The following is a 20,042-nucleotide window of genomic DNA, read 5'->3' as shown; positions in this document are numbered from 1 at the left end:
ATTCAATACCATAAAAGTTTGTCAAGTGTTGTTTTGTCTTATGTTGTGTTGATCTGTGTTTTATACAATAATTGTTTCACATGACATAAGTGTTGTTTTGTCTTGTGTTGTGTTGATCTGTCTTTTACTGTTTTATACAATACTTGTTCTGCACCCATAGTATTATGATGACCATTTATGTGATCAGTGAGGATATTATAAACAATTGTACACTCTTATTTTTTTTCAAAATTTTTCTTTTGAATTTGGAGACAACTTCAATAAAACCTTAGTTATCTCCATTGTTCCAAAGGTTAAGACGCGCAAATCATGAACAATTGAATTTAAGGCCCGACCAAAAGATGTTTGATGATTTCGAACAATGTAAGGTTTCATTTGAGTGACTTTGATGTATTTTGATGGGAGGAAATAATAGATGAATGATTAAAATAAATTAGTTTGATGAGAATGAATGAATGGTTATCAACTCAAAGTCACCTACGTTACGCAAACAAATTACAATAGTGGATCACACCTTATACCAACACAAACAAACACTCTCAACGTGTCTACAAAACCGAATTTGTATAGATTCGTCGTTCCAGAAGAGGAAAAACGATGTATTTTGATTGTGTGGAACAATACATCTAGACATAGTGAGCTTTGTAAAAATGTTGGGGGATTAAAATAGCTTTCAAATTTCAAATGCATTAGATGTTTTTTTTTGAGGGAGATGATGTCGGTGCCCCCAAGTAAGAGAGGTGGCTCATGTCTAGACCATAATAGACACCAATAATAATTTTATAAAAAAAAAATAGAAGTGATTGAATATAGACATCAATCATAAATAGAAGTGATTGAATATAGACCTCAATCATGTTGGTATCTGACACTAACACATCTCAGACACTCTATAGTTTCGATCTAACATATTGGTGCTAAATAGAAGTCATCATATACATATAACAAATAACATTGTTATTACAAGTAAAATGCCCGAGTTGTATCGCCTTTTTTTAATACTAAAAAGACATTCTAGAGAAAATCTAGCTTCAGGCATATATTGTAGTATCAAATTGAGAGATTAACACGAGAAAACTGCACATATGCAGCATATTAGTAGTCCAAAAAAATGAACTTTATCAACTTGAAACTTCGTTGTATTTGAATACGCAGTCATATAGACGACCCCCAAGAAATTGTGCAACCTCAGGATGTTTGACCTGAAAAAAAATAAAAGAATACCAAGACAGAAATGAGAAGAAAATAATTAGGATCGTTAATTAGAGCTCAAGTTTTCATCGTTATATGAAAGAAATAAAATAATGGTAAAATGCATTACCATTCCAATCTTAAGGGAATCACATTTAAATTGAGCATATAGATTTGTTTCTATTCCACGGCCCTATCAAGAAATATATCATTAGTATATGAATTTGAAAAGAAAATATATGATCTGAATTCAATGAGATAGCTAAGTTACAATTTATGTGAGTATGTGAGTATGTGAGGAGGTAGTGTCAAAATATAGAGGAAATAGGATCAGAAATATAAACAATCTGTGAAAAGAAGCTTGGCCCCGTAATGGATGTTAAAGTTTTCATAAAGATCTTTCAAGTTTCTTCTAGTAGGTTTTACGTATTTTTAATCCTTGCAGATTTACATCATTTTACTTGTGGTCCTTATTTTATTTTCGATCCCGTAAAATTTGACCCTGTTGGAATTAGTCCTTGTAATATGTAAAATATTTGATTTCAGTCCCTCCAATACGGCCTTGCATAAGGACTAAAAACGAAGATTACACACATATTACAGGGGACTAATTCCGACAAGAAGACATTTTAAAAGGACTAAAACAAAACAATAAGAACCAATAATCACCCAAGCGCGAGTCTCACACATTTGAAAGAACCGCCAAAATCGACTCATGTTCCCCCATCAAGTCGAATTGTGGCTCTGATACCACATGTCGGTGAATCCGGAAAGCATCAGGTGCAACAACAGGTTAAGGACCAAGACCATCAAGACCCTGAAACAACATATCTCTACCCAAAATCTAGAGGCTAACCCAATCCTAGCCAATGTGAGACTAACCAATCACTTGAATTCCAACAACTATATTTCATTTCTTATCATACAGCCTAATTCACTGCAAGTATCAACACCCAACATAAATGCAATGAAAGTTTCCAATGATACCCAAGGAAGAACTCACCATCCCTTCTAAGACGACAAGGTCTGCATCACTAGCAAGGTAAGCAAGCTCCTGTGACACTCTTGCAAGATCAATAACCTGCAATCCATTGAACAAAGAACGAAAGACGTATAAAATCATACAAATTGATTTGGTGACATAGATTCAAATACCACAGTTCATGTAAATGTAATTAAAAGAAACATTGTTAATTTTCTTACAGGTAAATCATTGCCAGAGTTGGCAATTAAAAGATTTGATGAACTGACACCCACAAGGTTTCCTTCTTCATCCTTTAGCTGGAAACCAACCTGATAAAGTTAGCAAAGAATATGGTAATACCGAAAGTTTACGAAAAAGCTTTTTTTTTGCTACCTTTGATATAATTTCAACTAGCTCAGAATATGTCACATCATTGATCGAAGGTAAGTCATTTGCAGCCAATACAACCTGCATTCAAACAGAATCAAATTAAAATATACCTAACGAAGATGGAAACCGTAAAAACGGCACATCAAAACTCAAGCAGTTTCAGTTTCAAATATATTTATTATCCATTACGAATTCTACAAAACCAAATAAATACCTACAATGAGACAGTAAAAATAATCTTATTTGATATCCATCAGAGGATTGGATTAGAATTAAAATGACAGAAAAAATTGCTTTCATGCCTAAGGTAGAAATACAGAGGCAAAAATTGTCTGGTAATGTATTTATTTGGTTTAGAGGAATTAGCTATGTCACAACACTTGATTTGGTATAAAATTAGGCATTTAGCTTTTATTTGGTGGGAAGCGTGTGAGTATGAGGTTTCCCTAATAGATTTAATTAGGGATAGAGGAGATTTGCTTCATTGATTTTTGGCATGTTCAGATCGTCTTATTTGAGCTTACCTACTAACATAAGTATATGTGAAACTCTTTGGGAGAGCTTATGAAAACATTATTACATGTTCATAGGTTGTTTTCAATTTATTTTCGTAAGTTCTACACAATAACTTGGGAAAAAAAGCTTATAGCTTATATAAAAACAGCTTGATGCATTTATCTTTTGTTATACAAAAACACTTGTAAGTTATATGATAAGTGATTATAAGCGCTTACTTGAGTTGGTAATCTAACCAGGACCTTTCTCTTCTTTCTTTGTTGTCTTATGTTTTGTTCTCGTGTTTTAATCCTCCCATCTTTTTGTAATTTATTTTCTTCATCGTAATGAATTTTTCAGTTGTAAAATAAAGAAATAAAATATTGACAAACCTGACTCCCACGCCGAAGAAGCTCTCTGGCAAACGGTAAAATACCCAAAATAATATCAGCACCTGAGTTATCAACAAATATGATAACCTGCAATGATGAAGGGGACAGATTACAACAATGCCAATGCAGAAACAAAAATTCAACAATTCATATTAATGCTGTGTCGATTTATGCACAAAAAACTTGCCTTCTTCCATGAATTCTTGATCCATTTCACTTTGAAAGCTTCAAGATCATCAATAACCCAAGGACGGGGGACAAGATTTTGACAACTAGCCAAAAAGGACATTCCATCTTTAGAGAAAACCTCTGCAAGCTTCAAGGGATTGCGAAGATAATATGTTAATACATAAACTACAAAAAAATATGATTTTCCAAACTCATTCATATGATTGTATTGGAACCCATGTGTTTTCGAGAAGAATCCACATGATACTTTTAGTCAATGCATATCTTCCTTTTTATTGGCTCTTTAATTTTATTTCTTACAATTCTCATTGAGAATTATTATCAATTATTGAAATCTCTATATAACCAGTCTCTTGACTGATGAATAAAACATAAAAGCAAGTGTTACTCCAGCTTGTGTGAGTCATAGGTTCAATTCTCAAGGTCTCAGGTTCGATTCTCTCCAGTGCCAATTTCGGTGGGCTAGTTTAGCTTCTTCGAAAAGAAACTTTTTATGTTCTAACGTATCTTTCAGGATTTGAGCTTGGGGAAGATGACCAGATCTGCTAAGGAGGATGAAAGACTCTACCACTTCGACATTTGTTTTGAATCACAACTATTGGAAAAATCAAGTCCCACTTAGATTGAAGATAAGGTATTACTTGAGTTTATAAAGAGACACACCTTTCACCTTACAAACAATTTTTGTAAGGTTGAATACTTAAATTAGGCCCGATACAAATTCTAAGATCATATCATAGCCTATCCAGGATCTGTTGGACCACCTGCTATTAGGTTTCCTCTACCGAGCCACTCCCTATATATCCAATTATGAGCATGAGCCCACCAAAATTGGCACCGGAGAGAATCGAACTTAAGACATTGAGAGGACACACTCCAAGGTCCTAAGCCAACACCACCAGACTAGCCCAAATGGATTGAAGAGATATAGCCTTAACAAGTGTTTATAAGTAGGGGCAGTCTACACCCTACAAGTTGGTTTCGTAAGGTTGAGCCCAAATTCTAATATGGTATCAGAGCCTATTGACTCGGACCATCCGTCCGCCATTTATATTCATGCACCAAGCCCAATAGTGTTAGACATGAGTGGTGTATTTAAAGAAAAAAGTCTGACTAGATTAATGATAAGGCCTTGCTAGAGTTTATACACAGAGCCCCCCCCCCCCCCCCCCCCCCCCCCCCCCCCCCACAAGCCAGTTTTGTAAGGATGAGTTAGACCCAATATAAAAATCTAATATGGTACCCACTATTTGTATCCACGCCTAGCACTATTGAGCTTGATGTGGCTGTGAATATAAATGGTGGGTGGCTCAATTCAATAGGCTCTGATACCATATTAAGTTTTTATATTGGGTCTAACTCGTCCTCACGAAACCGCCTTGTAAGGTGAGAGGTGTTTTCCTTTATAAACTCTAGCAAGTAGCAAGACCTTATTTTTAATCTACGTCGAACTTGGTTTTTCCAATACACCATCTTAGAATTTGGGTTGGGCCTACCTCAACCTAGACGACCCTACTTAGTGGGATAAGGCTTGGTTGTTGTTTTTAAGACAAATAAAACTACACACTTCTTATTTCGAATTATTTATATGATATTACAATTAAGGCTAGTAATAATCATCAAATTCAAAAGAGTTGTCATGTTGGGAACAATCCTTGTAAGTGGTTCCATTGGCATAGAAACATAGCCTTAATTCTTGTAAGGTAGTGAGTTCCCTGTAATAGTAGTAGTAGTACACAAAAATGACGGCTCCTTGATGTCATTACGACTTTTAAAAGCTCCAACAATTGTATTTATGTCATCATGGGTTGTTTTATGTGGCACAACTTTAAAGATTTTTAAAACATCAATAAGATCAAGCTTCAACTTGATTTGTAGAGCCAACTGAAAATGGGATGGTTGTGTAAATGTGTTGAGGGAGCATGTCCCATTCTTTATCTACTATTTCTCCCACAAACCTTTATTGTCTCCATATACTAAGTTGGGTCATTCCTGGTGAAGTTGAAGCGCCGATTGACTAAACGAATTTTGATAGAAATTTTCACTTCATTTTTTCCTTCCAGCGCAAAATTCAAGGTATGGGTGAGACACGTTAGTGGGCCACAACCCATGTATCATAAAATTGTTTGAGACAAGTTCGGGTCTTGTGCATCCTCCATTGATGCACACAGTGGGTGGGCACTGTAGGGCCATAAAAAAAAAAGTACTCGTAGTAGGATATTGAGGTACTTACTTGTGAAATGTGCCTAAAGGCCTGGTCTGATGGATGCCCATTCTTGAATGCCAAAGGATAGTGTTGTTCCTTTGTGTAGAAGCAAATGCCTTCAGTCACTTCTCCTTTGAGCACATAAACTCCTTTCATGCTAATTACTCTAACCAATCATCCTTTTCGAAGCTTAGTCCTGCCGTGCTACTGTGAGTTGACTGAATGTTCATCACATGCAAAGAAATTGTCATGGTTGTTAATCAGCAAGAGTAGAATGGCTAGACCAAGCTTCTAAGAGGATGATCGATTCAGATAGTTTGTATGAAGGGGTTTTTGTGCTTAAAGGAGAATTGAACGGAGCTGCATTTGCTGCTATACAAAAGGAAAACACTATCCTTTGCCATTCAAGAATGAGACATTCTTCAGATCAGGCTCTTAGGCACATTTCACGAGCACGTCCCTCCATATCCTATTACGAGTATTTTTTAATGGCCCAACAATGGCCACCCACAGTGTGCATCAATGGAGGATGCGCATGATCCAAACATGTCTGAAACAAATATACGGTACATGGGATGTGGCCCACTAACGTGTCTCAGCGATAACCTGAATTTTTCTCGGGAAGGAAAAATGAAGTGGATATTTCTACCTAAAATTCGTTAAGTCAATTGGCGCCTCTTTCACCGGGAATGGCCCGATGTAGTATATGGAAATGATAAAGGTTTTTGGGAGAAAGAGTAAATTCAGCATGGGACATGCTCCCTTAACACATTTACACAATCAGCCTATTTTCAGCTTGCTCTGAAAATCAAGCTGAAGATTGATCTATTATAGTTGTTTTGAAAAGCTTTAAGGTCGTGCTACATAAAAAAAAAACCTCATGACATAAATACAATTGTTGGACCTATTCAAAGTCGTAAAGACAACAAGAAACCAACACTTTGGAGTACTACTACGGAGAATTCACTACCTTACAACAAGACTATGTTTCTATGCCAACGGAACCACTTACAAGGATTGTCCCCAACATATTAGACGTATAAATTGTAATAATAATGATGACGATGATGATGATGATGATGATAATAAACAACTCCTATTTCCAATATGATGACACTTATTACTAGCCTTAATTGTAATGGCATATAAAATATTTTGAAATAAGAAGTTTGTACATCTATTTATCATAAAAAAATTAAAATAAAAAAAAAATATTGGAAACACAAAGTCTCACGTAGATTAAAAATAAGGTGACTAGAGTTTATATCGAGCGGCATCTCTCACCTCACAAGTCGGTTTTATAAGGTGGAGTTATGCCAACCCAAATTCTAAGATGGTATCAAAGTATATCCAAGATTCAATAGGTCATCTGCCATAAGGCCACTCGAGTTATGTTATGTTATGTTACGATTATGGATCAGGGTATTTATGAAGGATTATGGATCCATAGAGTCCCGGAGGAACTTAAGATGAAAATTGAGCTTCCATTGAAGTTATATTTTGACAATAAAGTTGTCATTAGCATAGCCCACAACCCAGCTCAGCATGAAAGAACCAAGTGTATAGAGATTGGCCGTCATTTCATAAAGTTAGACGCCGAAATCATATGTCTATCTTTGGTGATCTATAGCCAACAAACTGTGGATATTTTAACCAAAAGCTTGGCAAGACCCATCGTTGAGCATTTGATAAGCAAGATGAGCATGATAGATATCCATGCACCAACTTAAGGGGGGGTGTTGGAACCCGTGTGTTTTCTAGAAGAATCCACATGATTCTTTTAGTGAATGCGTATCTTCCAATTTATTGTCTCATTATTTTTATTTCTTAAAATTCTCATCAAGAATTATTCTCTATTGTGGTCTCTCTAAATAGGCAGTTTATTGATTGATGAATAAAACATAACAGCATTCACCCTATTTCTTTCTACAGATTGTAATTGTAACAAATAGCAAAACATTAATCTTAATTTTATTTATCCAGAAGTTATTAAAAGAACACGTAGAAAATCATTCTACCTGTGCAGAACCAAGATCAAATATGTTTCCTGCGAAAATTCCTCTAACTAGATTCTCAATTCGCTTGACTTCATCTTCAATGGCATCATTAACACGAACAACATTCTCAAACAGGGAAATGGCTTTTGCATTTTCTTCATCCTATAGCATTCAATCAGAAAAGCAATTAGTATCTCAACAAAAACTAAACTACATGGCCCACTGATAATGTGATTTATACAACACAGCTCTCTCTTAATGAAATTGATAACAAGATATGTTGAATTTCGCACTACTTTTGTCGGTAAATGTAGACGTTCTAAGTCAACTAATCCTTGCATTATATTTTCCTCTATATCCATGGAAGATGTTATGCACTTTGTTACAGGAATGAAGTATTAGCAAACAAGTATTAGTGAATTAGCTTATTTTAAGTATTAGTTTTACTTTAAGTCATTTTACTATTTTAGCCTTGATGGTTGTATTTAAATATGGCTTGGTGCCTCATTTGACAATCAATCAAACATTTTGACAATTATCTTCTTCCCTCCAAAACCCTATAACTTTCATTCAACACTATTCTCACATGACTTCTCTTTTGTACAGAATTCTATTCTAAATCATTAGAATTCCTACATTGAGATGGTAAAAACGGATTCTAGGGACGAACCAATAAAATCCAAGTCTCAGTGTAGGAATTCTAATGATTTAGAATAGAATTCGGTACAAAAGAGAAGTCATGTAAGAATAGTGTTGAATGAAAGTTTTAAGGTTTTAGAGAGAAGAAGATAATTGTTAAAATGTTTGATTGATTGTCAAATGAGGCAACAAACCATATTTAAATACAACCATCAAGGCTAAAAGAGTAAAATGACTTAAAGTAAAACTAATACTTAAAATAAGCTAATTCACTAATAATTGTTTACTAATACTTTATTCCTGTAACACACTTCAACCACAACAATCAGATAGGCACACATTCTTCTTCAACATCAGTGTTGTCAATCGCAAATCGCAAAAAATAGCAATTTCTTCAAATTCAACTAGGCTACAATGTTACAACCCCGTTATAACTTATGACCGCTATATGACAATACTTTGTACTAAATAGAGTATTCGCAAAACAATAGTTTTGCTATCAGTGTTGTCAATAGAGGATCGCAAAAAATAGCAATTTGTTCAAATTCCACTACACAACAGTCGGTGGCAAAGTCAGGAATCAAAATTTATGGGGACCATGAGCAAAACCCAGATACTTATATAGCGTAATTTGCATGCTACAGGATGAAACAACAGTTTTACATAGTAGTGTGCTAAATTTTTTAGGCCTTTTTTAATGGTCACTACAAAAAGGAATCAAAATTTCTATTCTACCATACCACTCCTTCTCAAATTTTATCTCTCATTAGCCTAGTTAGTAACCAACATGTATCAGCACCTTCTGCCACACATCACACTCGCGCATTATGCCTTACATATCAACTATTTTCATTCAAACATTGCTTAGTAATTAACCAATGATCATGGGGCCATAAAGTAATTGACTATGTAACTCTTTAATTATAAAATTTGGGGGGACCATGACACCTGTCAGTCCCCCCTCTCTCTGCACCCCTGACAACAGTGCTATAGCGCCACTATATCACAATATTTTGTGCTACATAGTGTATCATGGAATATTAGTGATTTGTTCAAGTTCATCTATGCTTTAGCGCTGATATAGCTGTTATTTAACAACACTAGCCGCTATTTGACAACAATGTTCAACATTTTATTATCTATGGCTGTATAGCAATAACAAATAGGATCCCGAATTGCAGATAAACTTACCTTGACTTTTTTAAAGATATCTTGGAATCCCAATTCTCTAAGTATTAGCTCACGAAGTCTGCATAGAACCTAGCGAATCGCCAAGCAGAAAAGTTCAAAAAGAAAAAACAAAGAAGGTAATTAGACACATCATCAAACTATTAGGGTATAATGTCAGACATAGTATAGAACATACAATGCAATCAGGTGGACCACCATGACTTTCCGGATCTTTCTTGAAATCTTCAAGTATATCAGCATACCTTTTCCAGGGAATGCAAAAATCAAAGATGTAATTAGGAAATTTTATGCTACAAACTAAAACGTAGAAGAAATAAGATAAGAAGAATCACCTTTGAGCAAATTTTTCAGCTTTTTCTGCAGCATCGGGAACAGAAGTATCACTCTCTGCACGCTTCCTGCCAAATAAAAGGTATAAAATAATGTATTCAATAAAACAACAACAACCAAAGCCTTTCTCCCAAAAGGTGGAGTTGGCTATAAACAGGAATCGCACAAATACAAGAATTCATGTTATAATATAAAAATCAAATATTTCACTAAAATCAGTAAATGTTAGTATTGCCATCAATTAGTTGCTTCTACTAACCTAGATTAGAAAAGAACCAGTATTGTCAATCGCAGAACATGGAAAATAGCAGTTTGTTCAAATTCTGCTACGCTACAGTGCAGCTATAGCACTATTTGACAACAATTTGTACTACATAGCCTATCACAAAACAATGGCAATATGTTTAAATTTTGGTATGCAACAGCCGCTATTTGACAATAGTGAAACGAACAAATCATAATGCTTGTAAGTTGTTTGAAAATGATCTCCTAGATCTAGGTTAAAAGGAACTGTAATCGATAACGGCGTTTTTGTTAAGTCGGGCTATAAAAAAACTACAAAAGTACATCGAGTCACGGATAAATTATTGAAACAATTGAGACATATATTTGTGATAAGCTATACTCTTTGCATGGAAGAATAGGCTCTTAGTCAATATTGATATACTTATGCCTTATAGTACAATTTACCACATAAATCAGCTTTTGTATAACAAGAATTATCAACTCACCCCAAACTTCTTTATGACAAACTCGCCTCAATCCAGTACTAAAGAAACGGGAGGAAAGTTTTCAAAAGGGCGATACAAGTAAAATCACGATAATAATATACTAGGAAGCATTATTGAACAACTATGGCAGTAACAAATATGTCAAAGTGCTATTTTGAAAGATAAGTAGCTAACAAATGTTAATGGTGATGTCACCTGAATATGTGATCCATCCATCACTACCATTATTCTAGTGCAAGCTCTGATTTATATTTAAATGGTATTATGCTAGTGAGGGATGAATAACATTTTAAAAAGAATAAAAGGCCCAAGTGAATGAGTAAAAAATCCTGACATAATTGTAAACTACACATCAAAATAAATTAATCAAATTACATAAAAAAATATAAAAACAATTCAGCTTATCATATCAAAAAGAGCTGTCTTATTAATTTCAACAACAATTTAGATGGTTATCTCAGTTCAAATACATTGTTAATTGAATTCAGTGGATGGTAAATGGATATATCAAAATGTCGCAACTCATTAATAATCCACTAAACATAATTAACCACGACTTTGAACATAAAGCTCTAATGATGAATATAGAAATCATGTATATTTCAACACCTAAAGTTCATGTATATCTAAACACAATTTAAATGATTAACAAATATCAAGTATATTTGCGCACCTGAAAATCGTAGTTAGTAACCTTCAAAATCATGGTTAATTACATTCACAATGAATGGTTAATGAGTTTGCAGCATCTGTTATGTTCATTAATCATTCACTGAACCTAACTAAGCACACATATTTGAATAGTGTTAATCATCCCAATGGTTTTCAAATATTTTGGTAAAATTCATGTGTGAATTTTTTATTTCAGTAACAAATACCCATAAGGAGAATACAACAACCCATCAAGCAGCAAAAAACCACAAAACTACTGATAGGCAACAAAAAGAAAAAGGGAGGTATACTGTGATCATTCAAAAACAGCGAATCAGATGCCAAAAACAAATACCAATTTATCAATAACAAAAAATTTAGCACACAAGTACCACAAAATCTCGTAACACCAACACTTCTGATTGAAGACATGTCACATTGCTCCCCACTCATACATGTAATTACATTCAATACGATTCAAAAAAAAAAATGTAATTACATTCAATTTTGTTATTATCTTAAATTACTTTTGGTGTCTGTGTCAATTCATACATATTTTTAATAACAAAAAAATATAGGACACAAGTAACACAAAACCTCATAGCTCCAAAACTTATGATTGAAGACATGTCACACTGCTCGACACTCATATGAAGCACCAGACACGGACACCAGACACACACGATACTGACAAGGACATGTCGACACCGATAAAATTTTGAAAAAATGACATAATTCAATATAATAACAAGTGTCGGTGTCAGACACCACATGTGTGGGATAATGGGACACACCTTCAATTAGAAGTGTCCGTGCAACAGAGCGTGTATCTAAAATCAATTTTACAGAATCAATTCACTAAAAATCAATTATTATCATCACTAAACCAAACCAGCAATTAAAATCAAAATGAGCAAAAGGGTATCCTAAAATCAATCAAAAACAACAAATCAGACAACAAAAAAAAAAAATCAAATTTTTACAAAAAAATAAAATAAAATAATCATAGATACATACTTGAAAGAGGGTATGGAGTTAAGGAAGAGATTAATCCAAGAGATTTCTGTGGGAGTGGCCTTTCGAGGATTATCAGAAGGGAATCTATAGGGAATTGTACAAGCTCGATAGTGAGAATCGATTGGTGTTAATAGCAATGGAAATTCAACCAGTTCTGATGCGCTTTCCATCTGAGAAGGAAAATTGAAAATGGGGAATTGAGTTTTTTGTGAAATGGGTTTTTTGAAGAAATGAAGTAAAAGATTTGTTGTCACTTTGATGAAGTTTTTTATCGAGCGGAAGAACTTTGATGAAGTTCTTACGCATACATATAACAGGATCTTAAGTCAAAATTATTCTTTCAATTTTATTTTATTTTATTGAAAATAATTACAATATACACAAATTTCTGCGAATATAATTACACATAAATACTAATTACTCATAATATAATTACAATAAATGGAGAATCATAATCTATTCTATATATAAAAGTTGTCCCAAGCATTGATTGTTGCCCTAATTTCACCGTAGCCCTAATGCTAACAATTACCAATTTATCCTAAGCAAAACTTTAATTATTAAAAACAAAAAATAGGAAATGGTCGTTTTCATCTATTAAAAAAAAGGAAATCACGATGTAAATATAAAACCCTAATCTATCTATATATAAAAGTTAACCCATGCTATTAGTTTTGCCCTAATTACACCTAAACCCTAGGGCATAAAATTCCTGTTTTACCCTGACGTAAACCACCTTAATTACCAAACAGCTATATTAACAAAAGAAGAGTAAAAAAAGCCGCAAACAACAGAATAGAAACCAAATAATCCTATTACTCCTATTAGTTTTCTTTTTCTACGCGTTTTCGTTTTCCAACTCTTTTCTGCCTAGCTTTGTTTCACTACACCTATCTCTCTCTCTCTCTCTCTCTCTCTCACTTTCTCTAACCCTAATTTCTTTCAATTTCGATTCTATTTTCTTCTTTTTATTAAATTTTCTTCTAATTAATTGTTGTTGATTTTGCAGCGTTGTGTCCTCTTTACTACTATTATCAGAAGCATCCGATTAATTACCTTCTGCTTGCGGTTTACACTCTCTCGCTTTCTATTAAAATCAAGAAAGCGTTGTTTTTATTTCTGTGTGCAAGATCAAATGTTGAATTAAAAGGATGTGTATTGGCAGCATAGTGCTTCATCTCAATGTTGAATTATTCTGTTTCTTCTCTCGCTTAATTCCCATTTGTTTAACCCTGTTAACCCTGCTTCAAAATTGCTCCTTTGCTTAACAAAATCTCCTATGTTTCCTACCTTCTCTCATAACTTAATTCAATTGTTAATTTTTGTTTGTTTTTGAAGTAATTGCAGAGCTTCTGGATTCTTTCACGCTTCCGGATAGCATTTCGGCGACGATTCGGATTCGAAAGTTGAGTTTTGCACAAGGAGGGACACTTCCACCCAGCTTTGTATGTGTTGTTTACAGTAAGAATTTAGAGGCTTTTCATTTTTAATTTTGGGTTTTTAGTAAAATTTGGTTAATTTTTTCTTTTGGTTGTTGGCAATAAAATTTCTACGAAAGGTTTGCAAAACTTATTGTTGGACCGATTCATTTTTATTACAAAAGTCAAAACAAAGTTTCACAAATGATCTATTATGTACTTTTTGCTCCTATCATTGTAAGTTTATCATATAATATAAGACACCAACTACTGTTCTAGCTTCTTTCGACAATATAGGGGATAACATTTTTATTGAAATCAGAGTGGGAGCATTTGCTTTGTTTAATTTTCGGTTATCTGTGATTTTATGAGTTTTTTATTTCTTTGTCAAATTCCATAGCTATGAAGCTTTGTAATCGCAATAGGAATTCGACATATCCTCCAGTTGATTGACAGTTTATTAGTTGGTTATTTGAACCTTTCATATGAGTAAGCAAATGCATTTTTATTCAGGTTTTGTAGTATTGAAAGCTAAACCAATTATTTGTGCTTTTTTGTTTTTGGGGCTGTTTAGCTTTAGATGTTGGTTTGGGTGGTTTAATTGTTACTGCTATGTTCACTGTTTCTGTGGTGTCTGTTTTGGCAGCTGTTGTGCGTGTTGTGTTATAGGGGCTGTGTTAGTGCACCACGTTTTTTCCTTGGCTATTATTAGTGTAGTTTTTTAATGTCAACGGTCAGGCGTGGAATCCCAAAAAGTGTTTTTTTGATTTGTTTTGTTTTGAATTTGTACTTATCAATTTACCTCTTTGTATATCTTGCATAGGGTCATCCACCTCTTGGATTAACTTGATCGCCACTTGCCATCATTGTGAGGTAGCAATGAAATAGTCAAACATGTTCTAAATTTGTTTATGAAGCATGATAAAGAAAATTATTCTAAGGAAGTACAAATCGAATGAACACAAGTAGCAAACATGTTTTAAAATTGAAAGTTCTGATTAATAGGTTTTTTTCTATAGTTTTGTTGAATAATGTATTAGCCTTTGTTAGCATAACTCCAAAATATATGCTAAAGCAATCTATGTTTTGGATTTTCATATTCAGATGTTTGTGCTTAACTATTCGTAGCTGGTTCAAGATGATTTTCTGCATAACTCTGACAGTTTGAGGTAATTTTCTTCATAATTCAGAGCTGGATTTTGGCATATGGACTGTTGTTGTGCAGCAGAGGTGTTTCAGATTGTAGCTGCTACAAAGCAACGTTTCTTCCACCCATGCGTTCTGATCCGTGTCAGTGTGTTCCTACTGCAACCTATCGGTTTTATTTTCTGCTCTTAGTTTAGGTCTGTAAGTGTTTTACTTTTGTTTATAGATTTTTATTGGATGTTTTTGCTGGCTGTTTGTAATAGTCTCCTACTGGTCTATCACTATAGGTTAAGCATCAAATCTGATCTTTGTGTTGACAAGCTTAAAAAAGTTTGGCATTTTTCTGTTATAACTTGAGATCATATGAGTAATTGATGATACACAATACTGTAAGCATGAAAAAAAGAGCTTGATAAGAATTGTGTTACTTTAAATCATAAATATGTTGTGCAGAATGCTAGATGCACGTTTTTGCTTTATTTTTCAGTTATAAATTTTGGCTTATTCTTCTGTTTGGCTAGATGCACATTTTTGCGTAAACTTTTCTGCTTAAGTTTGCCCATTGTATAGCATTGCAAGATGCTCAAATGCACAATTTTGCTTTCTTATTCACAACTAAGTTTATGAACATTCCACATGGAATTTGATATCGGCGCTATATGTATATTTCAAGCATTCAAATTTATATCTTCATAAAATGGAACATTATTCTTTATTGATATAAATACTAGACTTTTTATACATTCTGTTTTGATATTTTAATATGATATACAATTTTAAAAATATGCTATACTAAGCATTTATAAACTTTGCTCTGAAAAAGATGAAACCAAATTTATAATCTTTCATGAGTCCGTAAAGGTGCACTAAATATGTTGTTTTGGGGTTTTGACAGATTATCCTGTTTGTTTTAATCCCCTGCGTGGTTCTCTGTAAGCAGAGGGTTATTGCCTTGCCTTCTCCTACCAAAAAAACAATGTTAAGGTAGCAGCTTTCTCTAAGATTTTGTTATTTTTCTTAATTTTTTGAACATTTGATTGCTAGGTGAATTGATATATTGATAGGTTGTTCAAAATCTCTAAAGAAGGGATGCACTGTTATATCCATTGGAAGCCATTGATTTTGGTCGAAGAATGGCCAATGAGAAAGAAATAAAGACATGTGCAGCGAAAGAATATATATTCACTCAAAACTCATCCTCTATATTGAGTTGCCTATAGGAGTTTGAACTTTACTGAATCAGGTGTCTTTGTTGGTTGTTTTTTTCTGCATAACTTGGAGCTGGTCCAAGGTAATTTTTTGCATAATTTGGAGCGAGTTTTAGGGATTTTATGCATAGTTTGGAGCAGGTTTCTAGCCTGTCGGCTGCTGTTGTGCAATGGCAATAGTTCTCACTTTCTCTGTTTTCTAATATGGAAGGTTTCTTAACATTTTCATGCGTTTTTTTGTAGTTTATAATTGTTTGATTAAGTGGCTATTGATTTCACAATTGTTTATGGTGTTGATTTTTGTTTTGATAATCTGACTTATACCCAATTTAGAAGTTATCTTGATATAGATCCTGAAAGCACTATCCTTCAAATATATACCATGATCTATTGTTTTATTCTAAATTTCTAACGTACATGCAAAGAAACAGTGTGTACATTTGGCAATATTTTCACATAGTCCCTAAAGTGACTATGTAGTGCAAATTGAACTAAATCTCTTATATGCATGAGTGGATTACTTACATGTACATGTTTATGTATTGAAAGTATCATATATACGCCCTTGAACTACTATTCTGAAAGCACTTATTTTATTTGTAGAACAATTTACTGTCACTAACTGGGTGCATGTTCTTGCCAAATACTCTTATTTGTTTCTATACGGCAGATTTGAAGAAGCATATATATGTATGTTTGAATACAAGTAGATCAAAATACCTGATCTAGATGCTAAAAAATTTGCTCAAGTTATGTTAGATGAGATTCTCTACGATACATATATACTTTCAACTTATTGATTTTGACATGTTTTTTGTTATACCTTTTTTTCTTCATATTTTTTTGGTGCACTGATAGTTATTTTTAGGCATATACTGAAAAGTTACATCTCTTATTCGATAAATGACATACATCAATTTGAATGGGAAGTAAATTATAGTATCGGATTTTTTTGGAGTTATTGATATTGAGATCTACAAAGTAAATTGTTGATAGAGGATCCATTATGGATGCTTGATAGAAACCCTCCGCTGCTAATAGATGCTCAAAAGTGAAGGGAAACATGCATTAGTTTTTTTTTATTTTTATGGCTGCTTGACAACAACCCTCTGTTGCTGTTTTTGCTGTTATGGTGTTGCAGATGCTGTTTTTTAGGTGTGGGGTGCGGCAGTTCTGTCTGCTGCTAAAACTGCTGCTATTTAATATATGTTCCATTTTTTGTTCGTTTCAGCCTTGGCAAATTATCATGAGGACAAGCAACAACCACTGAATGCATAGGTTAAGCTTTCTATTCTATTTTGGTTTAGTTTTTTGATTGATATTTTGTACATAGGTTATTTCTATGAGGTATAATGTTTAGAAATGACATTGATTTAGCTTTTTGTTGTTACTAAAATAATTTGAACTGCTTGACATGTTCTTCAAATGAGTGGTTGTTATAAAAATTGGAGTTTATTACATTATATAACAAATACTTTATAAAAGTCTAAATGTATATATTGCTAAACAGCTGTAGATGTTGTAATGCTATGCCCAATCTCTTGCTTTTGATTAAGCGACTTTGTTTTATCGCATATGAAATGATTCTCTGCTCATGATATTGTTGTTTAATCTTTCATGAGTCCGTAAAGGTTTAATCTGTAACACATTTGATCAAATTGTTTGTCGCAAATGTCTGCAGGATGTACCAGAGGTTATCGCTAACACCATCTGATAATAGAATTCCTTTCAAATTTAAACGAAGGCAGCTTTCGATATCTGTCTCATTTGCAATGACTATTAACAAGAGCCAGGGTCAGACGCTAGAACATGTTGATGTCTACCTAGCGTCTCCTGTTTTTTCACATGGACAGTTGTACGTCGCAATATCATGGGTTACTTCGAGGGGTGGTTTAAAGATATTGATTAATGACGAGGACGGCGATGATACCGATGTTGCATCAAATGTGGTCTACAGAGAAGTTTTCCATAATGTGTAGGACTTTTTTGTGTACTATTCATTTTCTTACTTATTAAAACTATTTGCATGTCAACGAACTTCAGTTTCCCTTTTAAAATTATATGTTATGTTAGAGTAACAGGAACTACGTACTAGAATTATGGAACAATAACAAAGTCTATGGTAATTGACATTATGGTTTGATTTACGACATTTTTTACATTCAAGTGAACTACATTGTTTTATTTTTACAGTGAATATTAGCTTCTTAAAATGACCCGTGCGGTAGCACGGGTCGATGGTCTAGTAAAATATAAAAGTTGTCCCAAGCATTGATTGTTGCCCTAATTTCACCGTAGCCCTAATGCTAACAATTACCAATTTACCCTAAGCAAAACTTTAATTATTAAAAACAAAAAATAGGAAATGGTCGTTTTCATCTATTAAAAAAAAGGAAATCACGATGTAAATATAAAACCCTAATAAAGAGGAAATCAAGGAAACAACTTTGACGGACAAGATAAGCTTAACACCCTAATAAAAGGAGATTGACGGACAAAAAAAAAAGCAAATCACGATATATAAATATAAAACCCTAATAAAAAGGAAATCAATGAAACAACTTTGACGGACAAAAAAAAAGGAAATCACGATATATAAATATAAACCCCTAATAAAAAGGAGAACAAGGAAACAACTTTGACGGACAAAAAAAGAGGAAATCACGATATATAAATATAAAACCCTAATAAAAAGGAAATCAATGAAACAACTTTGACGGACAAAAAAAAAGGAAATCACGATATATAAATATAAACCCCTAATAAAAAGGAGAACAAGGAAACAACTTTGACGGACAAAAAAAGAGGAAATCACGATATATAAATATAAAACCCTAATAAAAAGGAAATCAAGGAAACAACTTTAAAAAGGAAATCACGATGTAAATATAAAACCCTAATAAAGAGGAAATCAAGGAAACAACTTTGACGGACAAGATAAGCTTAAAACCCTGATAAAAGGAGATTGACGTTCCTTATTTCACTGCCTAACTGGTAGAAACTTCAACACATATTCCTAAATATTTAACTTTCGTTCCTTATTTTGTTTATATTATTTTTTTTTGTTGCCGTTTATACATAACAAAATTTCACTTTCGTTCCTTGACAGGTCCTCTATTGAAAAACCCACTTTCAGAATATGACAAGGCAATTAACAAGCTACAACTCAAATACCGAACATACATCGTCGAGTATGACTTCGAAACTGTGAGTATACTTTTTTTATATATTTCGTTGCCATCAATAGCACTACTTTCCTTTTCTTTGACCTATCCTTTTGACAGTAAAATATCTTTTATTTTAGTATGTATTCTTTTGTATTTATTATGCAATTAATCTTATTGAATGACACATTATTTGTCTAATCTGACTTTTAATTATATATTCCGTTGCCATCAATAGCACCGTTGGTTAGAAAACCCAATATATTATTTCGTTGCCACTGATAACACCATTGCCATCAATAATGCTGATAACCCATTTTTTTGCTTATAATGTGTTGCACTTCTATAGTTTTGGTCTCTTATTAAATTTTTGGTGTGCACTTCTATATAATGATTTTTAGTTTGCACTATCCATGTTGCTTATAAAATTTTTCGTTCCTTATTTTGGTGTTCTTTGCTTATCATTTTTGCTCATTGTTTTGTCTGCTTTCTTTTCTGTTTTTGCTTATTATTTTTCTTCTTCCTTGCATATATAATTTTTTGTGTTGTTTGATTCTTATACTGAACATAAATCAAAATTATATGTTCTTTGCTTATTATTATGTTGCCGAGTACAATTTCGTGTGGGTCTGTTCCTTGCTTAATATTTTTGCTTATTATGTGTTGCACTTCTATAGTTTTGGTCTCTTATTAAATTTTTGGTGTGCACTTCTATATATTGAT

At 33.3% G+C, this 20,042-nt stretch overlaps 1 protein-coding gene and 2 long non-coding RNA genes across 3 annotated transcripts; 2 read left to right on the top strand and 1 right to left on the bottom strand.

The window, feature by feature from the left end:
• Window positions 1–911: 911 nt before the first annotated feature.
• LOC146916857 (damage-control phosphatase At2g17340-like) lies at window positions 912–12,689 on the bottom strand. The gene is made up of 12 exons (XM_085718748.1): window positions 12,384–12,689; window positions 9,987–10,052; window positions 9,830–9,896; window positions 9,655–9,723; window positions 7,846–7,986; window positions 3,620–3,748; window positions 3,433–3,519; window positions 2,549–2,623; window positions 2,395–2,472; window positions 2,195–2,272; window positions 1,322–1,384; window positions 912–1,202 (listed from the first exon to the last, which is right to left on the bottom strand). Exons 1-12 carry the CDS (start codon window positions 12,551–12,553, stop codon window positions 1,122–1,124), a joined length of 1,104 nt encoding a protein of 367 aa, XP_085574874.1. The 5' UTR covers window positions 12,554–12,689; the 3' UTR covers window positions 912–1,121.
• Window positions 12,690–13,395: 706 nt separating this feature from the next.
• Window positions 13,396–15,913, top strand: LOC146916856 (uncharacterized). The gene is made up of 4 exons (XR_015015340.1): window positions 13,396–13,844; window positions 14,625–14,674; window positions 14,992–15,144; window positions 15,843–15,913. It is a non-coding gene; the product is annotated as an uncharacterized LOC146916856 (long non-coding RNA).
• An 8-nt stretch (window positions 15,914–15,921) lies between these two features.
• Window positions 15,922–18,302, top strand: LOC146916855 (uncharacterized). The gene is made up of 3 exons (XR_015015339.1): window positions 15,922–16,238; window positions 17,297–17,433; window positions 17,837–18,302. It is a non-coding gene; the product is annotated as an uncharacterized LOC146916855 (long non-coding RNA).
• Window positions 18,303–20,042: the final 1,740 nt, after the last annotated feature.

Source organism: Medicago sativa, chromosome 6 (genome assembly GCF_051527215.1).
Source record: "Medicago sativa cultivar Bolivia chromosome 6, Bolivia_mono, whole genome shotgun sequence".
Lineage (NCBI taxonomy): Eukaryota > Viridiplantae > Streptophyta > Magnoliopsida > Fabales > Fabaceae > Medicago > Medicago sativa.
Note: the sequence above shows the minus strand (reverse complement) of the source record. Positions and strands in the feature narration are given on the sequence as shown.